Here is an 18,165-nt window from a genome sequence, read left to right on the forward strand (position 1 = left end):
GCTGCTGCTGGTGGCGCGGCCTTCAGAGCTGGGTGGCCGGAGAGCGGTGGCTGCAGGCTGGGAACCCAGAGCTGCCGCCAGCAGCAGTGCAGAGGTAAGGATGGCATGGTCTGGTATTACCACCCTTACTTCTGCGCTCCTGCCTTCCGAGCAGGATCCTCAGTCAGCAGCTGCCCCTCTGTGGCTGCCCAGCTCTGAAGGCAGCAGCACAGAAGTAAGGGTGGCCTGGTATTGTATTGCTGGTGGGGCACTGCCTTCAGAGATAGGCGCCCAGCCCACAGCTTCCACTCTCTGGTCACCCAACTCTGAAGGCAGCGAAGAAGTAAGGGTGGCAATACCGCAACCCCCCTGCAACTCCCTTTTTGGTGAGAACCCCCAGTTTGAGAAATGCTGGTCTCTCCCCATGAAATCTGTATAGCATAGAGTAAAAGCACACAAAAGACCAGATTTCATGGTCCGTGATGCGTTTTTCATGCCATGAATTTGGTAGGGCCCTAACAATACGTAATTCATCCATTGGAAGTTAGGCTGTAAGTCTCTCAAGTTGTGCACTGAAAAAATCAAGGTACTCAAAATGAGTGGGTACTTTTGAAAACGTTGGCCTTTTTGAGCATAGCCACACAACAGGTCTCTGAAGGAGTTGGGAGTGGAACCCAGGAATTCCTTGCTACTAGCTCTATGCTTAGTTCACTAGATTTCACTGCTTCTCTTCACGGGCTATTTTGAGTGGGGTCAGTCTTTACAGTGGCAGCTGCACCATGCTAGTCAGATTTTATAAACTAAGACGTGTCAAGCCTGGTTGGGAGATCTCCAAGTGAAATCCAGGTGCTGCTGGAAGCAAGGTGGTGGTGATTCAGTTGGTGGTACTCTTCCCTCTGGAATGGGTGCTAATCATTGCAGTCCTACCTGAGTTCTAAACTGAGTTGTTGCTTTCTGACTACATTCCACCCACTGGAGTTTCAAAGGGAAAAGTTATTTTGAATCCTAAAAACTACTGTGTGTTGTGGGGATGGTGCAGAATGTCTGCCACCCTGCACTTCAGGGGAAGTACAAAAGTTCAGTTTTTAAAAAGGCAGAAACCTGTAAGCTAATTCTTTTAGAAATCTGATTGTTCTCTATACATCTGCCAGACATGTCCTCTTCCCATCACTTTATATTCACTAGCAAGGATATTTACAATCTTGTCCATTACTGACTTTCCCTGCAAACAGTAGAATTCAATGAATATTAATTTCCACGATTCTGTCCATTTGATAAACTCTCCATACTTTAAAAAAAGAAAAGGAGTACTTGTGGCACCTCAGAGACTAACCAATTTATCTGAGCATGAGCTTTCGTGAGCTACAGCTCACTTCATCGGATGCATACCGTGGAAACTGCAGCAGATATTACATACACACAGAGATCATGAAACAATACCTCCTCCCACCCCACTGTCCTACTAGCAGGACAGTGGGGTGGGAGGAGGTATTGTTTCATGATCTCTGTGTGTATGTAATATCTGCTGCAGTTTCCACGGTATGCATCCGATGAAGTGAGCTGTAGCTCACGAAAGCTCATGCTCAGATAAATTGGTTAGTCTCTGAGGTGCCACAAGTACTCCTTTTCTTTTTGCGAATACAGACTAACACGGTTGTTACTCTGAAATCTCCATACTTTAGCTATGGTAGTTCGGCTTTGCAAAAGTTAAACCAATGTATTAAGATGCAACTTTGTGCTTGAATAAGGTTTCAGAGTAGAAGCCGTGTTAGTTTGTATCCTCAAAAAGAACAGGAGTACTTGTGGCACCTTAGAGACTAACAAATTTATTAGAGCATAAGCTTTCGCGGTCATATATGCAGCACCTTTTGACACATGGCTGCCTGCCAAATTAAGGCTCAGGAGTCTTGGTGGTTTTTTTTTTTTAATTATTATTTCTCTTGAATCACGCTATTAAAACCATACCTTGCCATGCTGAATGTGATGCAATGTGTTTTATCTCCACAAAGTTAACATATCCAGTATAACTTTGAAACCCCCAGTGGAATAGTAAGCTTTTCTATTTTTTTTTGGGTCAGGAACAGAGAATGTTTAAGCTGACAATAGCCATATTCAAAACTTGGACCCAGATGTCTTCAAAGTCAAAATCATACTGTAGGTCAAATTAGTCAAAGCATAAACAAACATCTGTGACTGACGTAGCTGCTTCAAGTAGACTAATACCTCAGTCAGTGTTATTCATTTTGGAACAGGCTGAGAGAAAGCAGAATCAAAATGAAGAAGTTACTTGTGTTTCTCTTCATTTTGGTCATCCTGACCATTTTTACAGGTAGGAGTTCATATAAAACAAACTGGCTAATGTTCATAGAGCTGGAGTGCATATGATAATAATATTAGTGTTTTAATCTTGTATTTAAATATCTTAATATTTGCTTTTTTTTTACCAGTTACAGTATAATAACATTAAATATCGTGTTATACTGCAGCCTTCCAGTAATTTTATTTTTAACAATCATAGTACTATACTAGGCATTTTTATCTCTGTATCACAACCCTGGAGTTATTTATTGATTAAAAAAAAGATGTTTTCATTTATAAATCTACATGTTTGATGTCCTTGACTATTTCACCATTAATGCAATTTCTTTGTCTTAAGACTTATTTCAACAAAAGTCAGACTAGTTAGCTTTGGTTTGAAAAATAGCCCTAAAAATAGTGCATCATAGAAATGCATTTAACAAAAAACTGTCAGCATTAATAAAAATATTAAATAGGTAGATGGTGCAGTTATATTTTTCTAATTTTGGGCAGGAACTGTAATAATATGGTGTTCTGAGTAGGTTTTGCATATTGTCAGTAGCACTAGCTTATAAAAAACACGAGTATATTATAAAAATGGTTTAAAATTCCACTCATCTCTTCTGGAATGCAATATCCCCTGGGAAGGGGCTGTAATGAAAGAACACTTTGTGTATTGACAAAAATCAGACCTGAAAACATTTCACCATGGACCCGAAAGATAAAATATTAACTTCATGTTAATTTCATACTTTATTTCTTCCTCCCTCCCCTTTTAGATACTTCACCAATTTTGACTGAAAAAGAAGCTAAACAGATTCTGAGAACCCGTCGTGAAGATAGACCAAGAAAAGCAGGTTTCCCTGATGAGCCAATGAGGGTGATTTTTAATTTTTACTTTAAAAATGAATACACTAAAACAGTTCATTGTATTTTGTGCTTAATGTTGTATTTGCATAGCTAGGATTCTACTCAATCAGTTTATCTGGTTGCAAACTCCACTCTTTTAAACAATGGAATGAAATATTTTGTAAACCCCTTTGCACTCTTTAAACTACTGTTGGATAGCATTCTCTGAATTATGAATATATCTCGGGACTGCACATAAGTGTGGGACTTATCTATAATCTACGTCTGTCATCATTCTAAAGCATAGAATCAATTATTGGCCAAAAGATAGCTTCTCGTCTGTACAAATGTTGAGTTCATCATGTTATTTCTGAAAAATTAAACTCTGTAGTACAAAAGGTCATTTGCTTTACGTTTTGCACTGAAAGTTGGCAGAGGAATGCAGGTGTCAGTGGGCAGTGTGGAGATTTAGGTAGCTCAGAACTGACTTTAAAATCCATTTAGCTGCATCCATACATTTTTTCTACAAGCGCTAGGGATAGGGTTATACATTAGGAGAGTATACACTTCTTTAATTGTTAGAGTAAAGTAACGTTCAGTTTTTTCATATAGTATTTACTATTATTTGCTTATTAAGCACATTAAAAATACAAAGAAAAAAAAAGACAGAGAGGAGCCTTCCGTTTTACTTACTTTTGACAGGGTGTGTGATATAGCTCCAGACTTCTCAAAAGCTACTTACAGCATTTAAAAATTACTGCACATTTCTCTCCAAAGTCAATAAACGGTGTTAAAATTATACGGTTGTAAAGAGGCTAAAAGCCACAGAAGCCAGAAAGCGAACAATGGACCATGCATATACGATGAGCATAATGGGCTCAATCTGACAAGATGCTGAGTACACCTCATGTCAGCGGGAGTTGAGGGCGCTCAGCACCTTGCAGACCTGAGCCCAGTGTGTACAGAGCATGTGGTTGGGGAAGGCTGGTAGTTCCCTCTCTCCCCTGGTTAGTGCAAACTAGCCAGGAATAACCCATTTGGCAGTCAGGGATAGCTGAATTTACAACTCTCCCACTTACATACTCTCCTCTTTGTCTACCACGTTGGCATCATCACATCAACCCTGACACAATGACTCTTCCAACATCAGAGGGCCCCACTGACCTGAGACAATGGGAGCCGTACCCCACATGCCAAAATGCAGCAAAAAACACTAGCCAGGGGCTCCACAGCTGACCTCAACATCCAGGATTATACTGGTTTCAAACTAGGGTCAAACAGCCTCATTCAGCTGCAGGACATTAGCAGGAACCCAGGTTCCACCTAAAATGATACGTAGCCACACCATGATGGCTATTAAATAGAAGAGGGTAGGTCAGAAAAAATGGATTGGATAAATTCCTGCACAACAGCATGTTACATAAAACTTGTGATCCAGGCAGGTGAAATTCACACAGCCTTCACAGCAAGTCCCAGTAATGAGTTAAAACAATGACCGCAGTCTCTTGTCGTCACTTGCAGGGGTGGGTCTTAAGGTTATAGGAGCCACACAGCGGTGGATCTCTGTTCACTGCTGGTCTGGCCTTGCCCGCTCCCCAGTGCCACTTTCCACATCATTAGGGCTGGTTGAAATTTGTCTGTTGAAGCTTTTTCTGTTAATGAAACATTGGCTTTTAGACAAAACCGTCTTGTCCACAGAAAACGGCAACTTTTCATTCACCTCCCCCCATCTTTGGTTTTTGAGGAAAAATTTAAATTTTCCAGAAGAAAAAAACCCATTTTCTCATCAGTTTTCCATACCAGTCTATGTTGAGAATGGAGATTTTCCCTTCTCTGCACATAAGAAGTGCAGAGGTTCCCTTGGGTATCTCTAGCAGCCTCTTGCACAGTCTGACCACAGAATTTAAGTGGTCCTGTGTACCAGGATGAAATTTACACTGGGATGAACACACTTGCTAAACTACCTCTGTTAATTTATTTTAAGTAAATGGTACATCGATTAAGCCAGTTCATGCTCAGTCGAGGCTGAAGAAGAGCTCTGTGTAAACCCAATAGCTCGTCTCTCTCACCAACAGAAGTTGGTCCAATAAACGCTATTAACCTCACCCACCTTGTCTCTCTACAGTCCTTTTAGCTGTGCTAAGCTTTGAAGAGCAATTAATCAACCATCCCTTTGCAGAGCATGTGTGCTAATGAGAAAATACATCCAGTTTAAATGTTCATGGACGATCAAAACTAGTGCAAATTAAATAGGAAGGATTTTACCTTTAATATAGACTCTTAGGAAAAGATCTGTACTTCGTCTGACTCCCAAAGCAGCCAGGATTCGATAACTGATTTCATTAGTGCATTTTACTTAGGGTGCTAAAGGAAAGGTTTATTGGCCATTTCCATTGTAACTACATTCCCTAAGGAGAGGCGTTTAATGTGCCTAGTTTAAATGACAGCTGACAACCTGTCAGCAGTTTTTTTCTTTTTTTTACACGAGCCCTTTCCCCTCACCACCACCACAACTAACCAAAAAAAAAAAAAAATAGCAGTTAACGACAGGTGTCTCTGTATTCCCTCCTCACCACTCCAAGAACATATGAGTTAGTATTAAAGCGAGGCAAATATTTTACCACCCTGCATGGAGCTGTTGGGACAATTGAGGAATGGGGAAACAGAGGACCTGAGGTGTTGTCTGCTACTGCGGGGAAAAAGCATTGGATTTGGTTCTCAAACTGTGGATTGGGACCCCAAAGTGAGTCGTGACCCTGTTTTAATGGAGTCACCAGGGCTGGCATTAGACTTGCTGGGGCCCGGGGCCAAAGCCCGAGCCCTACTGCCCAGGACTGAAGCCAAAGACCAAGCCCCCAAACCCAGAGTCAATGGCCAAGCCTTCAGCCCTGGCTGGCAGGGCTCAGGCTACAGGACCCCAAGCCGGGGCTGAAGCCCTTGGACTTTGGCTATGCCCCCCCCATCCCTGGGGCAGTGGGGCTCAGGCGGGCTCAGGCTTTGGTCCTCCCTCCTGGGGTCATGCATTAATTTTTGTTGTGAGAAGGGGGTCACGGTGCAATGAAGTTTAAGAATCCCTGGTTACAAAGCAGGTTCTAACGCAATGACTGTAGCCAGTGTAGACTGGCTTTAGGTGTGGAAATATCACACACTTCATTTTGTGCAAAACCTATTTTTTTCAAACACATTTTATTTAAAATTTCATAACAGAAACTAGTAGCTACACCACTGGCAAGACACTGCTTTTGTATCTCACATCAGATTGATTGAAGACGTGGCTGTGGAGTAGTACATTCAGCTGTGAAAGTAACCCATTTCTCGGCTGCCTGCCTTTGGAGAGATCTAATGACTACTGCGGGTTTTCATTTCTGAATGCTGAAAATGCACTGGGCATAGCTTGATTTTATTTTGGGGAACTACTGAAAATGAGGGAGTCTGCTCCTGTTCCCAATAAAGTCGACTGGGAGGCTTCTAATTAACATCAGCAGGAGATGTATTGGGCCCTTGGAGATCAGATACTACAGGAATGGGAGTGGTATAAATGGATTAGTTCTTTAGTGGATCAGCAGATTGAGGAAGTCCCCACTTTGGCAGAAAGTACCACAGATATCGCTGGCTAATATTTTTTTCTCAAGACAGTTGCAAGTAAATTCCAAAGGTACTTTTAAAAGCCCCCTATTTCTGAAATGGACTTTGGTAGTGCCTGTGATTATTGCCATGTGACTCATTTCCCCTCTGCCTTTACTTATTTAGGGCCTGTGCCCATTGAGGTCAATGACAAAACTCCTATTAACTTCAAGGATGCTGCACCAGACCTGAATTATTTTTTTACTTCTGTGGTCCTACTTTCTCCACTTATAATGACATTGGCTGAGTTTTCCATGCTGCATAAGGGATTTGGATACCTACTGGAGTATGAAAACCCCATAGGCAGCTTTAAAAATCTCGGCCAGTATATTCTGATGGTTACCTCATCTCTCTTGCATCCTGAATCTAGTGCCCTAGGTTTAAGGTGTAATGTTCAGTTCAAGCAGAGGACTGACACCACCAGAACTGATAAGTGGCCCATATCATAATATGCTTAAAGGGACATACCAAGTACTTTGAGTCAAACAATGATTTGGAGCATATACCTCTCTAGAGAAGGCCAGCCGGCTGGCTGAGGGATCACAGTCTAAGAAGCACTATAGATCTGTGCTAATTATTGATGACATAACAGATGGTGCTTTTGTCAAATAAGGAAGTAAGCAATTCATTGCTACTGTACATTTATTTATATACATACGTTGTAAGGTCATTCAGAAAACAAATTGGGATTTCAGAGTGAATAAAGTTTATAAGCATAAAACTGAGGAAGAAACAGAATCAGATAACTCTGTGAAAGTGCCACATATAATTGACCTTGGGAGTTTTGGAGGGGAAGGGATACTGAACACATCCAAGGGACTAGTGACCACCCCAAAGAATGACATCTCATTGACCACCACAAGTGGTAGTACACTACTGAAAAGCTGGGATATATGGAAATTCTTTCTAGCCCTAATGGTTTGTGAGACCTCAAAAATCACGCAGGATAGGGAAGAAGTAACACTAAAGATGGGCTGGCGTTTCTCTGTTAGCTAGGTGATCCATATCCAGATGGAGTTACAGTAGGTGATGGTAAAGAACGTGCCATGTAAAAGTTCAGCATGATATATGTTGGTACGCTGGCAGTGTTCAAACGAACGATGAAAACAGAGAGATGTGTGCAGGAAAGCTGTTTACACCCGTGAACTAGAACCCTTTTAAATGGCTGGGGGAGTGTCATACCAAACACATTCTATTTACTTACATGGAAAAAACATAGAATTTTATCTATCTCGTAAGGAAGATCAGTGAATGACTGGTACTTACCAGAATCCCCTTTAGAACTGCTCAGTGACCCAGAATCATTCCATGGTTTTAAACTAGTAGAACTCAATTTTCAACGAAGACTGCTGTAGATGTTTCTGCAAAAATCCATGTCCACCCCCTTCGCCAGCAGAAGCTTTATTGTGTGTATTAAAAAAAATTAGTGTCCATGAAAATTTATCTCTTAGCACTAATGCAAATGTCTGCCTTAAAAACTTGGTCCATAATGTAGCAAACACCCCTACTAGCCTGACTATTGACGGAATTCAGTAACAATGGTGAGATTTGTAAGGGGTGAAATTCCACTTAATTCAATGGGTTTACACCAGAATTGAGTGAATGCATAAGTTTAATGCTGTTTTCTTTCCTCTAAACAGGAACACATGGTTTACCTCCAGCGCTTGGAGCAGAGATCAGAAGAACAGTTCCTTGAACACTGGTTAAATCCACACTGCTACCCGCATTGCAACAGGAATTTAGTTCATCCAGTCTAAAGGGTTTGTTTTTTCAACAGTTATTGGTATGTGTTCTGCTTTGTGAAGCATCATAGTTCCTTCAAAATAAAGGTCCGAATTCTCTGCTGATGTATACTGAAGTAAATGGAGTTATGCCAGTTCACACCTGCAGAGAATTTGGCACAGAATGTTATTTTTTTCATAGATTCTCAGGCCAGAAGGGACCACTGTGATCATCTGGTCTGACCTCCTGTATAGCACAGGCCAGAGAACTTTCCCAGAATAATGTTTAGAGCAAATCATTTAGAAAAACATCCTATCTTGATTGAAAAATTGTCAGTGATGGAGAATCCTCCACAAGCCTTGGTAAATTATTCAATGGTTAATATCCAGGGTGCAAGTTAAAGCTGAAATAATCGAGCATACACTTAAAATCTTCTGGACACCACAACTGCTCTGCTGCCTTATAGCACAGAATTGTACATACCTCAGTTCACACAAAGGCCCTGATCATACAGATCTTGGTGCAGAGCAGCATTCTGCAGCAAGTGTTAGTGGAGGCAAGACATGGGTGTAAATAAGGTTATTCACTAGTCATACAACTCTATGCATGTCAAGGTTCCTTCCCCACTCTGAACTCTAGGGTACAGATGTGGGGACCTGCATGAAAAACCCACTAAGCTTATTTTTACCAGCTTAGGTTAAAACTTCCCCAAGGTACAAACTACTTTACCTTTTGCCCTTGTACTTTATTGCTGCCACCACCAAGCGTCTAACAGATATATAACCGGGAAAGAGCCCACTTGGAAACGTCTTTCCTCCCAAAATCCTCCCCAAACCCTACACCCCCTTTCCTGGGGAAGGATTGATAAAAATCCTCACCAATTTGCATAGGTGAACACAGAGCCAAACCTTTGGATCTTAAGAACAATGAAAAAGCAATCAGGTTCTTAAAAGAAGAATTTTAATAGAAGAAAAAGTAAAAGAATCACCTCTGTAAAATCAGGATGGTAAATACCTTACAGGGTAATCAAATTCAAAACATAGAGAATCCCTCTAGGCAAAACCTTAAGTTACAAAAAGACACAAAAACAGGAATATCCATTCTCTGAATGCATCCGATGAAGTGAGCTGTAGCTCACGAAAGCTTCTGCTCAAATAAATTGGTTAGTCTCTAAGGTGCCACAAGTACTCCTTTTCTTTTTGCAAATACAGACTAACACGGCTGCTACTCTGAACTCTATACTGAGCTATAGTCAGTCTCATGTTCTCTTTGCACCTGCTCTCTTCCTTACAAATGCACAGGATACAAAAAGGAGAAGGGACAGGCGGACAGTAGGCATGTCTGAGGGAACAGGAGTTTATGCATGATTTGTATCATGCTAATAAAGTACTAGACTACATAATCCCCTACCACCTGGGAGTAAGGTGGTGACTGCCTAGCAGCACTCATTAATACAGCTCCCAATCTCCCTGCACTCCTTGTCCTGCTCATCTGTTTATACCTTGTGATTATTTGTACAGTACTAGGCACCTGGACTGTGGCAATATGAAACTCACAGTGGTCATCATTAAAAAGGTGGCATTTAACAACAATCACGCGGTGGTATCTGAGATTCTGCTTCATATGCCTGACCCTGCAAAGAGTTGGGCTTGTTCTGTGGCGTCTCAGCTACCATAGTTTCATAGCAATTGTGCTCTCCCACTGACATAACGCTGTGAACATGAATGCTTATGTCGGTGGAACTTATGTTGCCCAGGGGCAGGGCCGGCTCCCGGCACCAGCGTCCCAAGCAGGTGCTTGGGGCGGCAGTCAGAAAGGGGCGGCAGTGTTTCTCCGTTCCGCCGGCTGCGGTGGCAATTCACCGGTGACAGTTTTTTTCACTGCTTGGGGCGGCAAAAACGGTAGAGCCGGCCCTGCCCAGGGGGGTGGTTTATTCACACCCATGAGTGACATAAGTTATGCCAAGTATCAGAGGGGTAGCCGTGTTAGTCTGGATCTGTAAAAGCGGCAAAGAGTCCTGCGGCACCTTATAGACTAACAGACGTATTGGAGCATAAGCTTTAGTGGGTGAATACCCACTTCAGCGGATGCATCAGCGGATGCATGTAGTGGAAATTTCCAGAGGCAGGTATAAATATGCAAGCCAGAATCAGGCTAGGGATAACGAGGGAGGATGAGGCCCTCTTCTAGTAGATGAGGTGTGAACACCAAGGGAGGAGAAACTGCTTTTGTAGTTGGCGAGCCAGTCACAGTCTTTGTTTAATCCTGAGCTGATGGTGTCAAATTTGCAAATGAACTGAAGCTCAGCAGTTTCTCTTTGAAGTCTGGTCCTGAAGTTTTTTTGCGGCAGGATGGCTACCTTTAAATCTGCTATTGTGTGTCCAGGGAGGTTGAAGTGTTCTCCTACAGGTTTCTCCTCCCTTGGTGTTCACACCTCAATTGCTAGAAAAGGGCCTCATCCTCCCTGATTGAACTAATCTCGTTATCCCTAGCCTGATTCTTGCTTACATATTTATACCTGCCTCTGGAAATTTCCACTACATGCATCCGACAAAGTGGGTATTCACCCACGAAAGCTTATGCTCCAATATGTCTGTTAGACTATAAGGTGCCACAGGACTCTTTGCCATAAGTTATGCCGACATAGGCTGCAGTGTAGACATAGGCTTAGGATCAGATTTTCAAAGGTATTTTGGTGCCTCAAAAAGCACCAAGTGGGATTTTCAAAAGTGCCTGACTCTTGCTGAGTTCAGTGGGAGTTAGCCACCGAACCCGTAAAATCTCACTAGGCTGCTGAACATATGCATTTGTAGGTGCCTAAATACCTTTGAAAATCTGGACCTTCAGTGGAAAAACACCAACTTACAAAAGCAGAAGATCTGGCCCTTTAAAAAAAACAACAAATAACCCCCCCCAGAAGCTTAGCTTCTGGGACATAAGATGGCAGCATCCAAAAAATGTAGCAGCTGGCCCAATTTTACTCTTGTTCCCAGTATGGGGGTATTGTGAAGATTACTGTTTGTACATCACTTAGAAGATGTGAAGCACTGTGTAAGTTCTTAATATTGTCAACATATCTTTCTGTGTTTTAACAATATTTCCCCACTCCTTTTCCAGATCTCCCCAGGTGCATTTAAGAGGAAACGGTCTATGATTATGTTAAACAGGATGAGGTTCATCCAGCATCTGCTATATACTAGCTATCGAGCTGAATGTCTTTGGAATATTGAGCATTCTTAGTATGTAGCAAGGCTTTCTTTCATAATCATACATGTTTAAAACAATTTAATTGACTCATGTAGATCACCATAACTTTTCAACCCATAGGTAAGCTAATGGTTTATATGCATGAATCTAGGGCTTCTCCCAAGATTTTAGGAATGGGGCAGAATAAATCACCAACTTGTCTTAGAACATGTTTATTTTGGGCACTATCTTAGTATATATTGAAGCAGGAGGAGGCTTTACGAGAAAGGAATGAATACGGATGGAAAATAAAAACATGATAAGGCTGCCACCCTTTGGGGTTTTGGATAATAGAATTTCTACAGGTTTAATAATATTGTAGTGAAGCATAACATTTGTGCAGCATTAACCTTTTATGTTAGTTGCCTCGCAAGTTATTTCACCTATTATGTTGTAATAAAAGCTCAAATCAAACCCACTGACATTTGATTTTGTTACACTGAAATCAGACGATGTGTGTTGATAAAATCAGTCAGGTGTGGCTCAATATTTACCATATGAACTGTGCATGTTATTCATTGGGGCAAAGCATGACAGAGGAAATGTATAGACTGGATATATGTCTTTGGCTGGGGACAATGCCACCATTCAGTGAAGTTTCTAGACAAAAATAATACATTTGGGGCCTCAGTTACATACATGCAGCCACATGGATTTTTCAGTAGGATTTCACAAGTGGAACAGAGGGCAGAATTTGGTAATTCAAAGAGGGAAGGAAAGGACAGATCCGTTAGATGCTTGGGAAGTTCTGACACTAAAGATACTTTAAAGTAGGTAAGGCTACTTTACTATTGCCGAACGGACAGTATGTACCGCCTTCCCTTGGGCACATGAACATATATAAGGAATATGTGAACACCTGCTATTGTGGAGCATCCTTGGGAACCAGGCTTTTAGGCGTAAGCTGGATCAACTAGGAGCTGTTTCCACCTGGAAGTGCTTCACTAGGGGCACTCATCTGTTTGTTCCCCTACAGGCATTTGTGCTGCTTTTCAGGGAGAAGCTGATTGTGAATCTGCTTGTGCTGTGCCTTTCTCCTCACGTCATACCCTCAGATCCTGAATGCTGATCATACCAATTTTATTCCCTAACGTTGAAAAAGTCAGGCAGTGTTATTGGATGGTTGGGAAATCAAATGGGAGGCTCCACTGCTGTGAGAAACCTCCTGGTGGCGTCTAGTGATCTCTCGCCGAAGCAAGGAAAGGGGTCTGTAAGCCAGCATGCAGACTCACTGGCTGGAGAAGGAGAAATAAAAGTTCCGACTACTGGTCACTTCACATACCTTTCTTAGGGCTCAACTCAGACTATTGGGCAATAACCACCTGAGGCCTTTCCAGCCTCTTCCAGGAAGAGAGAGGACACAGACTAACCCTGTGGGAGCTTCCTTTGCATCAGCTTCCCCTTTCCTTTTATAGCCCTGCCCAGCCATGTGGACCCAGCAGTCCCTTACCTGCTGGCATGCTTTATACCTTGTCACAGGGTTTCTTGAAGTTACTGAAAAATAAGCTGGTGAACCCAGGACATCTGCTAAAACAACGTGAGAGATAAGAATATTACTATTCTATGTCTTACAGCTACACTGTGATATGTGAGAGGCCATTTAATGAGGAGAAAATCCATTCCCCAGCAGCCAGCCTCAGTCTTTCAGGTGGGCCTTAGGCTGATATGGGAGGGAGGAATCCTTACACCTAAGGCCAGATAGTAGCACTGGAGCTGTTTGCTATTCCAGTCTCTTTGGCCATAGCACGCCATCTCTGTTGCATTCCTCTGGCTCTAAACACACATACACCCCCATACTGATTCTAAAATCTCATTGTGCGGTCTTGTCTAAAGACCCCTTGCAGGGACACGTCTTGTGCCTCTTCGTGCACCCCCTTCTCTGTCCCCCAAATCCTCACCACTTCCAACGCAAGGGAAACCTCCCAACCTAAGAAGGCACAGCTGTATTTGTCCTTTACTGCATACTTAAAGAGGTGCTTAAAACAAGAAGATAGTAATATAAGTCTCAATGGAGACCTTGTTCTATATATCATTACACAGGCCTATCATTATACTGGCTCTCATTTACACCAGTGCAAATCCACTGAAGTCATTGGAATTACCCCAAATTTACACTGGTAGAAAGAAATTGGTCTTATATGACCAGTATTATCCATCAGTATTGTGTAAATATAATCACAAATTATTATTTTATTATCATCTTATTGGTTCTCATTATATTTTATATCACCGATCAGAATGGTGTATGTGACATAATATATTATGATGTGTTAACATTTTACTCATGAAAGATAAAATAATTAACAGACCTGTTAAGCGCAGAATGTCATCATTAAAGGTCAGTAGGACATTTGAATTTGTATCATTGTACCACAGTGCTGTGGGCTGAACAGGAGCTTAATATAGATCCCTGTTTAATCAGAAGCCAATTCAGATTTCCCTGGGTTTCAGGGATTGGCTCATGTAAGTAGCACACATATAATTTAATCTTTATAAAAACAAAGCTAATTATTTAAGATGAGCTATTATCAGCAGGGAAAAAAAACTTTTGAAGTGACAATCAAGTGCTCCAATCCCTCAGATAGATATATGCCAGCATGTGCCAGCAATGCTCCTCTGCCATGTACATTGGCCAAACCAGACAGTTTCTACACAAAAGAATAAATGGACACAAATCTGACATCAGGAATCATAACATTCAAAAACCAGTAGGAGAACACTTCAACCTCTCTAATCACTCAGTGACATACTTAAAGGTGGCAATTTTGCAACAGAAAAGCTTCAAAAACAGACTCCAACAAGCTGCTGAACTTGAATTAATATGCAAACAAGATACCATTAACTAGATAACACTGAACAGAGACTGGGAATGGCTCGGTCATTACACTAATTGAATCTATTTCCCCATGTTAAGTATCCTCACACCTTCTTGTCAACTATCCATCTTGATTATCACTTCAAAAGTTTTTTTTCCCCGGTGATAATAGCTCCTCTTAATTAATTAGCCTCTTACAGTTGGTATGGGTACTTCCACCTTTTCATGTTCTCTGTATGTATAAATATCTTCTTACTATATGTTCCATTCTATGCATCTGATAAAGTGGGCTGTAGCCCACGAAAGCTTATGCTCAAATAAATTTGTTAGTCTCTAAGGTGGCACAAGTACTCCTGTTCTTTTAATTAACTTCGGTCACACTGAGGATGAGACAACAGGATAAAGATGAGTCTCTAAGGTGCCACAAGTACTCCTTTTCTTTTTGCGAATACAGATTAACACGGCTGTTACTCTGAAACCTGTCAACCCACACTGACACCGAAATGCAAACCAAACCCTATGTAACCTTCCTGGAGTTCCAAAGTTCCAAATACTTTATTAAACCAAACTCCCTGTCACATGCATCTGCAATTCTTGGTCCTGACTGGGACTGGACACTGAACTGAAAGATATGGGGTGCTCTTCTGGAGGTGTTCCTGGCCTGATGAGAGGTACAGAGTACCAGAAACCTTACAGGAAATCTGGGCAGGTAGAATAAGGGGAGAGAAAACAGAAGGAAGAAGAGAGAATTAACTATGATGGCCTAAAGGGAAGGAGTGAGGAATCCAGACTGGGCCACAGCAGTATCTTTAGATACTTTGATCATTTGTGTAAGACACTTAAATGCCATGAAGATGAACTCAGTCAAGGAACCTAGATGATAGATAATCACTTCTCAAGATTTCCAACCTACTTCTGCAGATTTAAGAAGCAAGCTAGGTCCCCAGCTGGTGTAAATTGGCGTAGCTCCACTGAAGTCAGTGGACCCAGCTGAGGATCTGGCCTAAGAACCGAACATACCCCAATCATATCTGACTTCTGACCCTTTGGAAGCTTGCTCAGCAGTAGCAAAGATCATGGCTAACAAAGGAAGGGAGGGCATGTGTGAGGCATAGCTGCAGACTGCTGGCTGCTATGAAGACACCAACACAGAGGGGTGCAAAAAGCTATCTAAATGATTTTTAAGAAGCCATGATGTGCTCGACAAAGAACAGGATCCCCCCTCCATGGAACTTACAGACATAACGGGGTATAATACAGTTAAACACAGTTAAACGTTCTATGAACAAGGGCTATGAAGGTGAACTCAGAGTAGCTGTGTCAACACTGAAGATGGAAAGTTCAGCAGAATAGATGGTTTCCAGAAGCTCTTACAGGAGAGGCTTGGAAAGACTTGGGAAAAGCTTTCATCTAGGCAAGAAATGAACACGATGTTTTTGTTTGGTTTTATGGTTGTTTAACCTGTTTTATATTCAATATTCCTGATCCCATTCTGCCTTCTCTGACTTGAAACTGGAATAAGGCTTGGTGCAGGGGATATTCAGACCTGTGAGTAAACTAACTGACCACTAGATGTCAATGTTTCTGCATACAAATTGAAGCATATACTTGATTTTGAAAGGGCAGTCTTGCTTGATACATTTTTTTTTCGTATTCATGTGCGCCCTTTCCTAAAGGGTTCAGATACTGAAATAAAAAGTCACTTTTCTTTTTAAGCAACCCAAGCCTAGAGAGAGTGGTTAAACATTTCCCCCCTTTGAATCCAAGATTCCTGTGAATATGTGCTTAATTGTGGGTCTATCTCTGGTCACATCTTGGTGCCAGTGGCAATGCCATAAAAAAAAGTTTGAATGGTTCCTTTTCTATTTTTCACACGGGAACTGTAGCAGCTCATGGTTATTTACTGTTACCTTTTACTTTGCATTTTGACACTAGATTCCAGAGATGCCATTTTGTGCTCCTGTTAAAATCTTCGCCACCAGAATGGATTCACATTGTGCCATCTTCAGTATTTCATTATTAACTATAAGTTGCAGAATAACACAGAATGTAGATAGTGTTTTGCATGTTCAAAGTGTGGTTTGAACATTATATGATTACTATTTATTATAACAGTTGTATTTTGATAGTATTTGGAGGCCCCAGTCAAAGATCAGGGTCCCAGGTGCTTTACACACATATATCAAAACGACTGACTGTGCCCCAAAGAGTTTCCAGTCAAAGTCACATTACCCCTGTGAAATAGGTAGGGACATATTACTAACTTCCATTTACACATGAAGAAACTAGGAAAAAGAAAGATCACGTCTGGAATTTTCAAAGGAGCCAACTCCCTTAGGAAATCCAAGCTGAAATGACTTGCCCAAAAGTCAGATAAAGTGTCTGTGGAGAAGCTATAGGATTAGAACTAAGGAATTCCTTGCTTTTAGCCCCATGCCCATCTCACTGGACAACATACCCTTTGCTAGTCAAGATCTCAGCAGCTGCTGAATTTATGTGCTTTACTGGCAACAACAATCATATTGACCTGATAGAAGAACTCTGAAGCTGGGCACGTGCCTCCCAGCCAAGGCAGACAGACTCACAGTAGCTCTCCTTGAGCTAACAGGTTAAAGATAGCAATGTGGATGTTTCAGAGTAACAGCCGTGTTAGTCTGTATTCGCAAAAAGAAAAGGAGTACTTGTGGCACCTTAGAGACTAACCAATTTATTTGAGCATAAGCTTTCGTGAGCTACAGCTCACTTCATCACTTCACATCCGATGAAGTGAGCTGTAGCTCATGAAAGCTTATGCTCAAATAAATTGGTTAGTCTCTGAGGTGCCACAAGTACTCCTTTTCTTAATGTGGATGTTGTGGCCCAGGCAGCAGTTCCGATGAGCCATCTGAGCTCAGACCTGTGGAGTCAGGAAGCTAGCCCAGGCTGCAGTGTCCACCCTGCCATTTTTAGCGCATTCATTTGAGCAGAGCTAGCGCGAGTCTGTCTACCCAAGACGTAGCTTCATTAAATTAAGGTCTAATCCAGCAAGCCCTCTTTTTTATTGGTTTAAGTAGGAGTTGCATGTATTAAAGTCTTGTAGGTCTGGGCTCGGTACAAACTCTGCACTGTTATATAGCAATAATTTTCCAGACAGCAAAGTCCAGCCACTTCTGGGTTGAATTGAGCAATTGCTTAACACGGCACAGCAATACTTCACAGTGGTTTAGGACAGGATGTAAAGAATAACTGTGGTGATGTGAATTACTATGGAGATGATTTAGGACTTGTCAACACGGCACTGTAGTCCGGACTATGGGGATGTGAACTCCAGAGCATGCTAATATGTTGTATTCTAACTGCTTCAAGTAGACCCTGCTGGTGCAAACTCACAGGTTCCTAATTCGCGTTGATGTAGACCTGTTTCAACAGGACTGTGTTGGTATACATGTTGGCATACTAGGTAGCTTTCAGTTCACACCTGCAAGGCCAACATGGGTCAATTAGAGCACTATAATTCACACCCCCGTAGTCCAGACCGTGGCGTCGGGTACACAAGTCCTGAGAAAGCACTAGACCACCGATTCTCAAACTTGCCCTTCCGTGACCCCATATTACAAGGGAAAAAGTTTCAGGACCTTTGTTCATTATTTTTG

At 41.8% G+C, this 18,165-nt stretch overlaps 1 protein-coding gene across 2 annotated transcripts; it reads left to right on the forward strand.

Annotated features, from left to right (window-relative positions):
- Positions 1–2,235: 2,235 nt before the first annotated feature.
- Positions 2,236–12,116, forward strand: C14H17orf67 (chromosome 14 C17orf67 homolog). 2 transcript variants are annotated; one of them, XM_073310351.1, is made up of 4 exons: positions 2,236–2,308; positions 3,057–3,157; positions 8,391–8,533; positions 11,590–12,116. In XM_073310351.1, the coding sequence occupies exons 1-3, from the start codon at positions 2,254–2,256 to the stop codon at positions 8,505–8,507; spliced, it is 273 nt and encodes a 90-aa protein (XP_073166452.1). In that variant the 5' UTR covers positions 2,236–2,253; the 3' UTR covers positions 8,508–8,533; positions 11,590–12,116. The 2 variants fall into 2 exon arrangements, with proteins under 2 accessions (XP_073166452.1, XP_073166453.1); XM_073310352.1 differs by having other exon boundaries at positions 8,391–8,510.
- The last annotated feature ends 6,049 nt before the right edge of the window (positions 12,117–18,165 follow it).

The sequence above is a fragment of the Lepidochelys kempii genome, chromosome 14, assembly GCF_965140285.1.
Source record: "Lepidochelys kempii isolate rLepKem1 chromosome 14, rLepKem1.hap1, whole genome shotgun sequence".
Lineage (NCBI taxonomy): Eukaryota > Metazoa > Chordata > Testudines > Cheloniidae > Lepidochelys > Lepidochelys kempii.

What these genes read in the sequence shown, in the direction of transcription:
- C14H17orf67 (XM_073310351.1), top strand. Translation starts at nt 2,254, where the DNA reads ATGAAGAAGTTACTTGTGTTTCTCTTCATTTTGGTCATCCTGACCATT. An exon ending in CATCCTGACCATTTTTACAG is followed by an intron (nt 2,309 to 3,056) that starts GTAGGAGTTCAT and finishes CTCCCCTTTTAG; the next exon opens with ATACTTCACCAATTTTGACT. An exon ending in TCCCTGATGAGCCAATGAGG is followed by an intron (nt 3,158 to 8,390) that starts GTGATTTTTAAT and finishes TCCTCTAAACAG; the next exon opens with GAACACATGGTTTACCTCCA.